General features: G+C 43.9%; 1 protein-coding gene across 4 annotated transcripts in view; it reads left to right on the top strand.

The window, feature by feature from the left end:
* The window catches only part of slc38a9 (solute carrier family 38 member 9), an 81,802-nt gene that overhangs the window by 24,409 nt on the left and 41,545 nt on the right, over positions 1 to 15,848 (top strand). For 3 of the 4 annotated variants that reach the window (XM_070868907.1, XM_070868899.1, XM_070868916.1), the window contains exons 7-9: positions 12,175 to 12,345; positions 12,727 to 12,786; positions 14,764 to 14,961. In XM_070868907.1, the coding sequence (XP_070725008.1) occupies positions 12,175 to 12,345; positions 12,727 to 12,786; positions 14,764 to 14,961 (429 nt within the window). The remainder of the gene's footprint in view (positions 1 to 12,174; positions 12,346 to 12,726; positions 12,787 to 14,763; positions 14,962 to 15,848) is intronic. The other variant, XM_070868924.1, reaches the window with a different exon arrangement.

Below are 15,848 nucleotides of genomic sequence, written 5' to 3'. Positions count from 1 at the left end.
TGAGAGATGATATTGGCTCTAATGAACAAAATGTTGACTCATTGTGGGTGGAGATTAGAGATAGTAAGGGGAAAAAGGTCACTGGTGGGCGTAGTTTATAGGCCCCCAAATAATAACTTCCCGGTGGGGCGGACAATAATCAAGGGAATAATGGAGGCATGTGAAAAAGGAACGGCAGTAATCATGGGGGTTTTTAACCTACATATCAATTGGTCAAATCAAATCGCACGGGATAGCCTGGAGGAGGAATTCATAGAATGCATACGCGATTGTTTCTCAGAACAGTATGTTACAGAATCTACAAGGGAGCAAGCAATCTTAGTTCTGGTCCTGTGTAATGAGACAGGAATAATAAACGATCTCCTAGTAAAAGATCCTCTCGGAATGAGTGATCACAGTATGGTTGAATTTGTAATACAGATTGAAGGTGAGAAAGTAGTGTCTCAAACGAACGTACTATGCTTAAACAAAGGGCACTACAGTGGGATGAGGCCAGAGTTGGCTAAAGTAGACTGGGAACACAGACTAAATGGTGGCACAATTGAGGAACAGTGGAGGACTTTTAAGGAGCTGTTTCATAGTGCTCAACAAAAATATATTCCAGTGAAAAAGAAGGGCGGTAAGAGAAGGAATAACCAGCCGTGGATAACCAAGGAAATAAAGGAGAGTATCAAATTAAAAACCAATGCGAATAAGGTGGCCAAGGTTTGTGGGAAACTAGAAGATAGGAAAAATTTTAAACGACATCAAAGAATGACTAAGAAAGCAATGAAGAAAGGAAAGATCGATTACGAAAGCAAACTTGCACAAAACATAAAAACAGATAGTAAAAGCTTTTACCGATATAAAAAAAGGAAAAGAGTGACTAAAGTAAATGTTGGTCCCTTAGAAGATGAGAAGGGGGATTTAATAATGGGAAATGTGGAAATGGCTGAGACCTTAAACAATTATTTTGCTTCGGTCTTCACAGTGGAAGACACAAAAACCATGCCAAAAATTGCTGGTCACGGGAATGTGGGAAGGGAGGACCTTGAGACAATCACTATCACCAGGGAAGTAGTGCTGGACAGGCTAATGGATCTCAAGGTAGACAAGTCCCCTGGTCCTGATGCAATGCATCCCAGGGTATTAAAAGAGATGGCGGAAGTTATAGCTGATGCATTCGTGATAATCTATCAAAATTCTCTGGACTCTGGGGAGGTACCAGCGGATTGGAAAGCAGCTAATGTAACGCCTCTGTTTTTAAAAAAAAAAAGGGGCAGACAAAAGGCAGTTAACTACAGGCTGGTTAGTTTAACATTTGTAGTGGGGAAAATACTTGAAACTATCATTGAGGAAGAAATAGCGGGACATATAGATAAGAATAGTGAAATCAAGCAGACTCAACATGGATTCATGTTTAACTAATTTACTGGAATTCTTTGAGGCTATAATGAGCATGGTGGATAGAGGTGTACCGATGGATGTGGTGTATTTAGATTTCCAAAAGGCATTCGATAAGGTGCCACACAAAAGGTTACTGCAGAAGATAATGGTCCACGGAGTCAGAGGAAATGTATTAGCATGGATCAAGAATTGGCTGGCTAACAGAAAGCAGAGAGTCGGGATAAATGGGTCCTTTTTGGATTGGAAATCGGTGGTTAGTGGTGTGCCACAGGGATCGGTGCTGGGACCACAACTGTTTACAATATACATAGATGACCTGGAAGAGGGGACAGAGTGTAGTGTAACAAAATTTGCAGATGACACAAAGATCTGTGTAGAGGACACAGAGAGGCTGCAAAGAGATTTATATAGGTTAAGCGAATGGGCTAAGGTTTGGCAGATGGAATACAATGTCGGAAAATGTGAGGTCATCCACCTTGGGGGGGGGGGGGGGGGGGGAAAACACAGTAAAAGGGAATATTATTTGAATGGGGAGAAATTACAACCTGCTGCGGTGCAGAGGGATCTGGGGGTCCTTGTGCATGAAACTCTTTTAGAGTCTACCTACAAAACATAAAACATTAAACCGTGCCACCCGACCTGGGTGACACACCAATCCCAAAAAGTTAGTTTGCAGGTGCAACAGGTAATCAGGAAGGCGAATGGAATGTTGGCCTTCATTGCGAGAGGGATGGAGTACAAAAGCAGGGAGGTCCTGCTGCAACTGTACAGGGTATTGGTGAGGCTGCACCTGGAGTACTGCGTGCAGTTTTGGTCATCTTACTTGAGGAAGGATAAAGTAGCTTTGGAGGGGGTACAGAGATGATTCACTTGGCTGATTCCGGAGATGAGGGGGTTACCTTATGATGATAGATTGAGTAGACTGGGTCTTTACTCGTTGGAGTTCAGAAGGATGAGGGGTGATCTTATAGAAACATTTAAAATAATGAAAGGGATAGACAAGATAGAGGCAGAGAGGTTGTTTCCACTGGTCGGGGAGACTAGAACTAGGGGGCACAGCCTCAAAATACGGGGGAGCCAATTTAAAACCGAGTTGAGAAGGAATTTCTTCTCTCGGAGGGTTGTGAATCTGTGGAATTCTCTGCCCAAGGAAGCAGTTGAGGCTAACTCATTGAATGTATTCAAATCACAGATAGATAGATTTTTAACCAATAAGATAATTAAGGATTACGGGGAGCGGGCGGGTATGTGGAGCTGAGTCCACGGCGAGATCAGCCATGATCTTGTTGAATGGCGGAACAGGCTCGAGGGGCTAGATGGCCTATTCCTGTTCCTAATTGTTATGTTATTGCATGTTTTAATACTTTTGTGATTTTAAAAACTAGTTCCAACCTGTTATAAAACAGCTTTCTGTGGGATTGTGAAAACACTTTGGGCTGAATTTTCAGTCTTTTGCCACCCCTTTTAGCTCCCTGGTGGGGCAGCAATGACAGCAGTAAGCACTTGCGTCCGGGCGGCCAGCTTCCAACACCCTGCCAGCACATTCAGTGCCGAGCCTGCGGGGCGCGGAGTAGTACCACCCGGTGACACCGGCTCGATATTTGGATCGCACACGCTCCATAGCGCCCTAGTGGGAACACCATTGAAAACTGGCATTCCAAGCTATTACCGGCCAAAGTGATTGAAGAAATGTCTAAGTGTGATTGCTTTGCTTTTTTTTCTTTTTGTGATTTTATATCACGTCAGTAATGAATTGAGAATGTTTTTGGTGGGGTTTTTTTTCTCCACGGAAGCCTCTCTTAGGGAGCTCCGAGATCGGCGGTTTAGCTCGGGATCTTCGCTTGCTCAGCTGGCCTAGTGCCCTAAAAGAGGTGTGCAACGCCTCCCTTAGCACTCCGCTCCAAATTTTGGGCCCAGCTGGTGAATTTTGCGGTTGGAGGCCCAAACCATTTCCTGGCTCAAAATTTACCACTCTGCCCGGGACAACACCACAACAGAGAGGCGACTGAATTTCTCCCTCTTTGTCTTACAAAATGAATTTGATCCTGTGCCTCAGTATTGGAAACGTGCCAGTTTGGACACAAAATAGTTTTGTCTCCATTTAGAAATCTTTATTATTCCCAAAATAATTTTTTGGGGAGTATGCTTTCAATTTGTCACGCTGTGAATTTTCAAGTCGTGAGAATACATTAAAATAAACATGGTTTTGAAATTATATATCTGGAATTTTAGGTCAAACAACATGCTCAGCTTCTTTGTGCGTGTAAAAAAAAAAAACAGAACAATTATGAGATTAGTGGATGTGGACCTCCGTTTTGGCCCTTGGTGTTTTGTTTATAGGGGGTGCAATTGGAGGAGGGTCAGGTGGGAAATTTGAAATAAGTTGAAGCAGGTCGGGAACCGGTTGTCATCACGCTCCCACGCGTCTTTTCCTCGGGTGCATTTGCCAGCATTTCAATGACACGACCGACAGAGGTGGCTGAGCTAATTCAGATGATTGAGCTACTTGTCGGGCCCTTTAGCGTTTTTAACTCTACCTTTCAAATTTCCCTGGATGAGCACGGGAATCACGCAGCTCGGGAACCATATCTGCGAACCGGAGCTGGAAGTTGATGCACCTCATTAGTGCACAGCATGGAAAGGACAATTTAAAAACTCTCCCCTGACAGCTGGTCACTTTCCTAAGGCAGATGCTGTTGCTAAGTACATTGTCAGCCCAGATTTAGCTTTCTAGAGGTTGCCAGTCTTTTCAGTAAAGTCTGGATCCACTGCCATCTCATTGGTACCACCTATCATGCCATTGCCAGATTGCTTCTGTCATTTCTACCTGGCCTGCCATCAGCATGGGTGCCGTTTGTAATGTCTCACCTTGGTCCTCAGAATCGGACCACGATGAGCTCCTACACCAGCAGCACCACCACCACCAACCTTCTCATCCACCTGATGCTCCACAGTACAGAGGGCAACAGCACGCGCTGCGCTGGAGGCGATACCCCAATTCAGGGTTTACAGGCAGAGGATGAGCTTCCTCAACATGACTGAACAACAGTGCCAAAAGAGGCTTACACTATCACGCCAGGTCATTGCCGACATTTGCAGATTGCTGGAGCTAGACCTGCAGCCCAGAGGAGCGGGTGGACACATCTTACCAGTGGCTGTCAGATTCACTAGCACCCTCAACTTCTTCACCTCTGGCTCCTTCCACAGATCTGCAGCAGACATTTGTGGCGTGTCTGTCAGCTGCCCACCGATGCATCACACAGGTCACCGATGCCCTTTTTGACAAGTCAGCCAATTATATCAACTTTGCCACTGATTAAGCCAGTATTACTGAGTGGGCGCTGGCCTTTTCTGCTCTGGCTGGCTTCCCCTGGGTGCAGGGCATCATTGCGCACATGTGGCCAGCAGGGTACTCCAGGAGTCTTTGAGGGAGTGGAAGCCCATGTGGTTGACACTGTGCAGCTGGTGTGCAACCATAAGAAGATCATTCAACATGTGTGCACCAAATTTCCTGGCAGCTGCCATGACCCATTCGTCCTGCGCTTGTCCAACCTCCAGCTCTTCGCTCCTTCAACAGACTTTCCGGCTGGTTGCTTGGAGATCAGGATTATCCACTGAAGACATGGCTCATGACACCCTTGAGGAGGCCAAGTACTGAGGCCAAGGAGAGATATAATGAAAGCCACATTTCCACCAGATGTGTCCGAGCAGACAATATGCATAAAGAAAAAAAGATTTGCATTTGTATAGCACCTTTTACGACCACTGGACGTCTCCAAGCGCTTTACAGCCAATGAAGAAGTACTTTTGGAATGTAGTCACTGTTGTAATGTAAGCCAATTTGCAATGTACTAATGACCAGAAACTGTGTTTATGTTGGTTGAGGGATAAATATTGGCCAGGACACTGGGGATAACACCTCTGCTCTTCGAAATAGTGCCATGGGATCTTTTACATCCACCTAAGAGAGCAGACGGGGCCTTGGTTTAACATCTCATCTGAAAGATGGCACCTCCGACAGTGTAGCACTCCCTCAGCTCTGCACTGGAGTGTCTGCCTCAATGTGTTTTTTTTTTATATGCACAAGTCGCTCGAGTGGGACCTTGAACTCACAACCTTCTAACCCCGAAGCAAGAGTGCTGCCCTCGGAGCCACAGCTGACACTCTTAATGTGCATGCTCAAATTGTGCTTCAGATGTCTTGACAGATCTGGAGGAGCCCTTCAGTATGCACCAGCCAGGGTCTCCAGAATCGTCGTGGTCTGCTGAAACCTGCGCAGCAGTGAGGATTAGTGCTGCATGAGGAGCAAGGCACTGAGCGCACAGCCTCTTCGGAGGAGGAGGAGCAGGAGGACAATAAACTGGAAGAAAAGGAGGAGGAACCTGTGTTCTACATCCCACCAATACGCGAGTACAGTGTTGCCCGGGAAGTCGGGGATGGTCTCAATGTGGCCAGATTTACTTATCTTCATGCGTTACACCCATATGGCTGCCACATGCTGTGCCAGGTTGGCACCACCCCACAGCAATACCATAAAACATCCCTACAATGACCAAGCCATTCCTTTCACACTGCCAACCATTGCTGGAGGTAACGTTGTCTATCACCATTCACTCCAACTCACTAAGCCATTCCCAACATTACACACACATTTGTCTGTGAATCGTGAAAATAAATATTTTTATCTTACATCACAGCAATGGGAACTTTACAGAATCATTTAATAAAACACCTATGTGGCTACCCTCACGTATCTACTTGTATTTCACCTTTCTCTTGTGTGTGCTTCTATGAGATGCAACCCCTGTGGCTTTAGCGGAGGTTGAGATGGCCTGCTCACTTCCCTGCTGCAACTGCATCGACACTTTTGCCGATGTCCTCCTGGGTTTTGGAGCCTGTGATAGCCCCGCCAAAGTCTGCTCCTCCTGTGACTGGGCAATTGCGATCCGAGCAACGATCTGGGACTCCGACTAAGGCCGGGGGAGGGCAGGCAAAGGGGAAAAAGTGTGAGCGCTTTGAGCGGAGTCCCCTCTTACCATCATCCCTCTCATGGGCCACCCGCACGTCACTGCTAGCAAGGAGCTGGAGAGCACCTTGCTGCACAGCAGTGGGGCTATGAGGACCCACATCTACCCTCACATCCCTCCTAGACAGGATGTCTATGAGCATCTGCCATCTATTCTCCATAGATAGCTATCTATTTTCCATGTGCTCCTGTCGGCACATTCGCTGCGCCATGCAGGTGGCCATCCTTTCCATGGAAGAGCCAACAGTCGCCATCGCCTGTGACACTGTGGTGCTCCTGTTGGAGATGGACTCCTCTATTCTCTGCATATTTGCAGACATCGTGGTCGCAAAACCTGTCAGAGCCTTCTGCGCTACTTGCTGCACCTCCAGGATCGCCCTCTTTCTGGATGGCCCCCTGAGACTCGGCGTCTCCATGCAGCTGAGCAGAGCTGGGAGTGTCCTGCGACCTCCGGCTAGGAGTCTCCACTGCTTTCCCTGTCTCCACCATCTGCTCTTGCTCACTTGTGACTGTGAGCCACCAGGTGACAATGCTCCTCTGTCGTGTGGCACCCACCGTGGTGCATGTATCTATGCTGGTGCTGGGTGCACTTACGTCTGGTGATGGTGCGCTCTGAAGCTGGAGGTTACTCTGAGGAGTTGTCTTGCTCTTCCTCCTGTACAGTAGGTGGGCTCTTGATGGACCTGAGTTGGATATGTCGTATCAAGAATGGGTACAGATACCATTATGCACATAATGAGCATTCACTGGCTGCTGACATCAGTCCCCATGAGTGACTGCTGCATGCCATGTGGCTGAATGAAATGTAATTCTGTCAGCAGGTTGCTGAGATGTTCCCCTTTCTCCACTCCCACCTCCGGACTCCGGACAGTTCCAAGACAACATCCTCTGCTGCTGTTAAGGTGGCCAAGAAAGGAGGGCCACCTCCAGTTCTCGCCCTTTTATTGTGGGATCTCTTTTCCTGCAAGGCGGGAAAGAAGAGAAGGTTGAGAGAATGATGGAATGGATGGGTTACATCTGTAGAGGGTGACTATAATGGAGTGTGGTGGTAATGCCAAGTGGCCGCCTTGTGTGTTGGTTGCTATGATTGCATTACGAATGTGTGAGGGGGCTGGTTAGTCAGATGGGGATGCGATAATCTAGATAGTGTGATGGGTGGTTCAAGGTATGTTGTGAGTAAGGATGTGATGAAAGGCACAGCAGGATAAAGTTGATTGTGGCTTTGCACTCGCCTAACCGGATCTAATGCGATAACTTGTGGCACTGCACCCAGGTCCTCCTGAACATATCCCTGCTGTTGACCATCTCTGCTATTTGGAACCAGGCTCCTTTGGTCTCCTGGGGAGGTGTGCTCCGCCCATCGAAAGGGAAGAGGACCTTCCTGCGTGCTCTCACTCTCTCCACAAGCAATATGGAGGGAGTCATCTGAGAACCTGGGTGCAGCTCTCTGTTGCTGTGCAGTCATGTCTAGCACTGCTTGGAACACTCCAACGGTGCAATGTACTGGCTGCACTATCCTAGTTGAACTTTCAAATACAATGTGGCCGTGGCTCCTTTTAAATATCCCGGCTGATGATGCATCATCGATGACATCCTCAGACCCGCACCATTTAATAAGGCTGGGTAATGCACAGGGTGAGCTTAATATGCGCCATTAACGGAAAATTGATCTCCACAGCGGGATGGAATCTGGAACTGGGTCGCGACCCACCCAGGTACACACAATTCCCACCAAAGTGTTTCAGCAATTCACTTTTAGCAGCTAGTTACTTAATGAGAAAGATTAAGTTACTAGAATAATGGGTTATTTGGCAAGTAAACAACAACCAAAAGACTGAACATGAGTATCACAGAGGAGTCTTTGATATCCAGAAAATTGCCCCTCAAAGTCTCTGCATCTCACAAACCTCTGTTTATTTGCACCTACTTCCATCCTTGTGGTTTGGCTGTTTTCTGCTAACTAAGTGCAAACAGTGAGCATGCAATGCTATAGAAGTGCTATGGCCTCGGTGAGTTTAAATCCTTAATGCTGGGAGTAAACCATCCACGGGTATTGGGAGCCCATAGCGAAGCAACGAAAATGCAAGAACACTTCAGACAGATAAATGGCAACCAGCATGGAAAGATTTTGTCTTCTATTAAAGTTTACTTGGAATTTTTTTCTTTTAAAAGGGTTCATAGTCAAGAGAACTATTTGCCAGCAAGGCTATTGAGGTCCAAATGGAAAGTGGCACGTACAGAGAATGAACCCAGCATGTCCCCACCCAGACTAGTAGTGTAGTCTTCAAATAGTTCAGAAACCAACTGCGAGGAAGAAGAATGTTGTTGTACATTCTATTGTGTACAATTCCCACTCTCATCTCATGGAGGAAATTAAATACCATTAAGTCTCTTGTCTGACAGACCTTCCATTCCTTTCCTCAGCCATTTCCATGGCATCAATTATAGGGAGAGGCCATCTGCATCCGACATTGAGAATGTTATCTCTTCCCTCTAATCGAAGCTGATGTTTTAGATAGGTGGGGACTACTCCAGAGCTGCCTGACTGCAGAAACGTACTACTACCTGGCAGGAAGTACATCTGAGATTTATTGACCTTTGGTAATATTCTTTTCACTTACAGGTCAAGTACTTTGAACATATGGGGGAAAAATTGCCCTGCACCCCAATTGGTGACGGTAACCTTCCAGGGCCGGGACTTTTATTGCCCGGCGTGGAGGTCCGCCCCCGCCGCAGAATTGTCTTTACCGGTCCTGCGCTCCACTTCCTTTGGGGGCGGTAACTGGGAAGCTACTGGAGCGGGGAGTCGAGCGCATGCTCCGCATAGCACTAGCGCGCTTCAATGCCCTTCCGCTTCGCTTGAAGGGGAGGGCCATTGCGCACTCTGCATGGCTTCCACTGGGCCACCAGGGCAGCGTGCAACCGGGCCAGCAACCCAGCACCCAAGATGGAGTGCCGGTTGCATAATGGCAGCCCGGACCACACTAGGGCTGCCATCGTCGAGCCGACCCGATAGTCGACGAAAAAAGATGTCTGCCTGGGGCGATGGCGTCCGCCCCGAGAGCGGATGTCGGCTAGCTTCGCAACCCGCCAAGCTGCCGTTGACATCCGCTCGTTCCCGTCTCGCGGCCAGCAGGGCAATTTCCTCCGAGGGGCGGTACGGGGTGATGAGAGGTCACCGCGCACACCATGACGTCATCGCCGGTTGCATGACGGCTCTGGAAGTGACGCTGCTGCAAACTCCCGGGCAATTTCCCGGGAGGCAGTAGCTCTTAAAAGAGCCTCCAAAATGTTTACCCGAGACTTTGTGAACTATGTCTTGATTAACCTGTCCAAAGCTGAACATATAGTTACTTGTGCAATCATCAAATAGCTATTATGATGAATTGTGTTTACGTTAACACCTTCTATCCTGTAAGATTTCTTGTTGATTTTGTTTCGGCAATGGTCAGGGGATTTTTCCTTCCCCGCCCCTGATTTTCTTCCTTTCTCCTGAAGATGCTGATGTATGATTTCATGGGCACTAGCAGCCCTCTGGTACCTAGCTCAAGTGGCCATTCCACATAATTGAGCCTAGCTGGTAAGTGTAGACAGATTGTAGGGGCTTAGGAGGAAGGCTTGAGCCTGTTCTCATGACATCCACACAACAGCACTTTTCTGGTAGCTATATCAGACAGCAGTTGGAACCAGAAGTCATAAATGATTTTTAGTCCCCCAAAAAATATAAAAACCGATAGTAAGAGTTTCTACAGGTACATAAAAAGGACGAGTGGCTAAAGTAAATTTTGGTCCCCTGGAGGATGAGACTGGGGAATTAATAATGGAGAACAGGGAAATGGCAGACGTTGAACAAATATTTTGTATCCGTCTTCACAGTAGAAGACACTAAAAACATCCCAATAGTGGATAATCAAGGGGCGATAGGTAGGGAGGAACTTATCACTATCACTAACGAAATAGTACTGGGTAAAATAATGGGACTAAAGGCGGACAAGTCTCCTGGACCTGATTTCTTACATCCTAGGGTCTTAAGAGAAGTGGATGCATTGGTTGTAATCTACCAAAATTCCCTGGATTTTGGGGTGGTCCCAGCAGATTAGAAAACCGCAAATGTAACGGCCCTATTTTTTTTTAAAAAAAGGAGACCGACAAAAAGCAGGAAACTATAAACCAGTTAGCCTAACGTCTGTCATTGGGAAAATGCTCGAGTCCATTATTAAGGAAGCTGTAGAAGGACATTTTGAATCATGCTTTTCCATCAAGCAGAGTCAGCATGGTTTTATGAAAGGGAAATCATGTTTGACAAGTTTGCTGGAGTTCTTTGAGGATGTAACGAGCAGGGTGGATAAGAGGGAACCAGTGGATGTGATATATTTGGATTTCCAGGAGGCATTCGATAAGGTGCCACATAAGAGGTTACTGCACAAGATAAAAGCTCACGGGGTCAGGGGTAATATATTAGCATGGATAGTGGATTGGTTAATTAACAGAAAACAGAGAGTTGGGATAAATGGGTCATTTTCCGGTTGGCAAAGAGTGACTTGTGGGGTGCCACAGGGATCGGTGTTGGGTCCTCAACTATTTACAATCTATATTAATGACTTGGATGAAGGGACCGAGTGTAATGTAGCCAAGGTTGCTGATACAAAGAAAACAAATTGTGAGGAGGACACACAATCTGCAAAGGGATAGACAGGCTAAGTGAGTGGGCAAAAATTTGGCAGATGGAGTATAATGTGGGAAACTGTGAGGTTGTCCACTTTGGCAGAAATAATAGATAAGTATGTTATAATTTAAATGGAGAAAAATTGCAAAAGTGCTGCAGTTCAGAGGGACCTGGGTGTCCTTGTGCATGAAACACAAAGTTACTTTGCAGTTACAGCAAGCAATCAGGAAGGCAAATGGAATGTTGGCCTTTATTGCAAGAAGGATAGAGTATAAAAGCAGAGAAGTCCTGCTACAACCATACAGGGTATTAGTGAGGCCACACCTGGAGTACTGTGTACAGTTTTGGTCTCCATATTTAAGTAAGGATATATTTGCATTGGAGGCTGTTCAGAGAAAGTTCACAAGGTTACTTGTGATGAGGGGGTTAATTTATGTGGATAGGTTGGGCCTATACACATTAGAATTCAGAAGACTGAGAGGTGATCTTATCGAAACATACAAGATAATGAGGGGGCTCGACAAGGTGGATACAGAGAAGATTTTTCCACTTTGGAAACTAAAACTATGGGACATAGTCTAAGAATAAGGGGCCACCCATTTAAAACTGAGATGAGGAGAAATTTCTTCGGAGGGTTGTAAATCTATGGAATTCTCTGCCCCAGAGAGCTGTGGAAGCTAGGTCATTGAATATATTGAAGGCGCAGATAGACAGATTTTTGAGTGATAAGGGGTTATGGGGAGCAGGCAGGGAAGTGGAGCTGAGTCCATGATCAGATCAGCCATGATATTGAATGGCGGAGCAGGATCGAGGAGCCAAATGGCCTACTCCTGCTCTTTCTTATGTTCTTGTAGCAGAATATCCATAGCCCAGAGGCATTGATGTCAATTGTAACATACTGCGTGGTGCCTTTGAGATTGGTTAAGTTGGAATGCAGCCTTGAACTTTGGCCTGTGTGGTTTAGTGCTGCACCAAATGATTTTTTTTATCCAGTAGGCTAGCGGGGGAGCTTGCCACTGAACTGAAGTTTATTAAATGTTGGTTATAGACCCCCTTTGTTTAGTTTTCTAAAATGCATTTGTTTTCTTTCCCAAAGCTCATATCGATACATCAAACTGGGAGTTCCCTGATGTCTGTAAATATTATTTTGGTTCATTTGGCCAGTGGTCCAGTCTTCTTTTCTCTCTGATTTCTCTATTTGGAGCTATGATTGTTTACTGGGTCCTTATGTCCAATTTCCTCTTCAACACTGGGAAATTTATTTACAGTAAGTAATAAAAAAAAAAAAAGCAGTATGTTTCTACCAGTTGGGGCTTTCATCGGTGTACTCTCGATCTCCGCAGTTTGTTTGATGTAAACATTCCAATTACCACATTCCAGATACTTAACATGGGATCAATACCTACATAAATTAAAATCTTAAGATCTCTGCTATGACTTTTAATCAAATTACTGTGAATAATATTTTACCAGCAAAATAAATTGATTGAGATCTATGTTTCAGGGGTTTGCATCATGTATATATTGATATTTCCCAATATTCCAGCAACAAGTGGCATGAAATAAATATAGGAAGATGTGTATAATTGTGTTAAAATTTTAAGCTTACTTGGTCTCATCTACCATGTTCCACTACTTTATTTTCCAGATTATGTTCACAATGTCACAGAAGTGGGCCATGTTTTAAGTACAAATGGAAGTGATAAAGGTAGGACTGTCAATTGGTGACTTGTGTGTCTAGTACAGAATTTAAATTTAAACTTCTTGCTATAAAATGAACACATTGTCCATTATTTACATTTGATCATTTTGGTAGTATCAGATTGTTAATCATTTGAGATTGGGCTATTTGTAGCTGTTTAATGTATTGTGACCATCATAGTTAAGCACTGAATTTCAAATATCTTTATATCCTCATCCAAACAGAACTCATCCTCATCCATAGACTCTAAACTGGGAAAGACTAAATTATCCAATATTGGGGATGAGTTTTACTCTGGCAAATATGGCCTACCGCAATCTGAAGGTGGAAGAAGGGTCTCTAAAATGAGAAGTATGTGTCTCAGTGTAGGATTGTGAGAAAGCTAATTAGAATTTTTAAACTAGGTTACTTCTGCAATCAAAATTAGTTATTTTTTAGGCTGAAGTTAGTAGTAATGTAATCTTTTGGTTTTTTCCCCCCCTCCATGGTTGAATAACTGCAATCCTAACAGTTTTAAAATAAGGACTTTAGTGTGACCTTTTTTTTTAAAAGGTTGAATAGCAGCAAAGTGAGATCTGGATCACTGACAAAAATAAAGCATGTTTGTTTGTTGCGTTTTGTATTCCTTTTTCTTGGGTACACATAGGATTCAAATTAGGGTTCACCTAACAAAATATAGCACAGGTTTTTTTAATGCACACTATATCGAGAGTCAGATGATTGGCTGATGGTAGATATCTGCTAAAAACATAAATTGGAACTGTGCACCTGATTGTCAGGTCCATCGTGTTCAAAATATGGTTACTAATGGGCGATAATTGGCTTCTTCCAGCAGCAATCAAGTGGGACAAGGTAGTTTGTTCCCAGATGGTGCAAGCCATTTAATTCAAATACAAACATTTTTTCAAATATATGTTTGGCAGTTTTAAGTTTGAAATGCTTAAAAAAAAAAAAAAAACATTTTTTATATATATATATATATATATATATATATATATAATATATATATTTTTTTTAATCAGTTCCTTTTTTGTTCTGGTATTTCTTCAAGGGATTTTGAATCATATACCTGTTGCTAACTACTTCTGTCAGCAATTATGAAGCCATCATAGATGGAGGAAGGCAGCAGTGACCTGCCACAAATTTAATTCTGTCATTTAGCCCTGTCCATTTTACAGTGAGGAAAGCACTTTTGCTGCTTTTGATAATCCTGAGGGGGAATAGTAAAATTTATTTATTATAAATCGATTGGTATTTAATACTGTTAGGTTATCTGTTTACTGTTCATTAAATTTGGCCAGTAGTTTCTCACCTAAACGATAGACTTAGGTGGTTGTTCCACCTTCTGAAATGAAGGTAATAACTTTAGGGTGTCTGTTGAGTTGGAACACGATGATGAGACGAATTTGCATCCCTCGGCTTACTACATTTTAGCTGGGCTTTGGGTGAATGGAAGCTCTGGATTTTAGGGAGTGCAGGCTTGTTTACAAGTGACCTGCAACTCTCAGCTTGAGAAAAACACCACAAATGTAACCATCACTAGAAGGTGTTTGATAAGAATTGGAAAGATGGTTGTATAGCATCCATAATTGTAAATGAATACATGGCAATGTTTTTTTTTCAAATTCAATGCATGGAAGTATTTGAGTTGCACATCAGTCGTTAAATCTCTGAAACCTGAGTTTGAGTTCAAATAGGAACAGGGGCATGGACCTTTTTTTTTCTCTAGCTTCAAGGGCCTTGAGTAAATGACATTGATTAGTCTCCACTCGCTCTTAAGTGCAAATGCTCATTCTTGTGCCATAAATGCAGAACTGAAGCGAGCCCAAACATTCCAAGTAAAGTTCCCAATCAATCTGTTATACTAACTAGAGCACAAATTGTTTGTCAGGATTCCATTTTTTTTTCTCTCTCTCTTCCATTTGAGGGTTGTTGCAATTATTTATAGAACTTGTAGTTCTGATTCTTTCTTTTTGTTTTCAGTTATTTGTCCAAACCCACCTGGAGCTCACGAAGGGAATAACACTGACATGTCCTTCATCATAAGCAATGACACAGGCTTGCATGAGTTTCAGGAGTGGTGGAGTAAAACCAATACTGTTCCTTTCTACCTGATTTTCCTTGTATTGCCTCTCCTCAGCTTCAAGTCTGCTTCATTCTTTGCACGGTTCAATAATTTAGGTAAGTATTCTGTTAACATACTGATACAACTTTAGGAACTGGCGGGACTGAGGGCATTAACGGAAGAACTAGTGTACACTTCCTTTAATGTACTTGTTTAGAGAAGAAACTGTAAGGTGGTCCCAGTGCATCCAAGAGTTTGGAAAATCATTATGAAACTTTGTGAAATCTTTTCATAGCTGTGCCTGGGATTTATTTGAATTGGCTGTTTGATGGACTTCTTTGCACAAAATAAATTCTGTAATTTCTTGTGGAGTGTGAGTTTGTTGTTAATGGCACAAACTGAGTATTTGCTGATGAATTTATTTTAGATGCTCTGATCTCTTAAAATGGTGTTGGGAGGTATTGTGTTGCTGAATATTGTCAAATATTTAACAAATTATGGTTATTGGGCATTTCTTAAATTAAAAAAAAAAATGCTCGAATGGTGAGTGGAGGTACTGAATGATACTAGAACATTACCTGGGGAGAGGAAGAGAGAATGAATTGTTACTTTTAGCCTTTAGTATGTTGAGATTTTATTTGACTTCAGTTTAGCTGTATAAAAATCAGTTTTGACTTTTGATGTATGGGGGATATTAAAATTAGATTTTGAAGGAGCTCAGTCATTACTGCTCAATTTGTGCCCGATAAACTACTGTTACAACCCGTTCATGTATTTGACTCTGCTTCTGGTTTTGCAATGGGCAGATCTGAATTTGGCATTTGTTGAAGTGTTGGTTCAGTTTTGTTTGTGGATTTATCAGATTTGGATTTAGTGATTAACTTTTGACTATGCTGTTTTCTTTTTGGGGGGGGAGGGGGGCAGAGGTGACCGTTGACAAGGGATGTGCTGTCTTCTAGGTAATGGCTGTCTTTACAGTTGCTGTTTGGTCTGTGTTGTGTTG

The sequence above is a fragment of the Pristiophorus japonicus genome, chromosome 2, assembly GCF_044704955.1.
Source record: "Pristiophorus japonicus isolate sPriJap1 chromosome 2, sPriJap1.hap1, whole genome shotgun sequence".
Taxonomy (NCBI): Eukaryota; Metazoa; Chordata; class Chondrichthyes; family Pristiophoridae; genus Pristiophorus; species Pristiophorus japonicus.
Note: the sequence above shows the minus strand (reverse complement) of the source record. Positions and strands in the feature narration are given on the sequence as shown.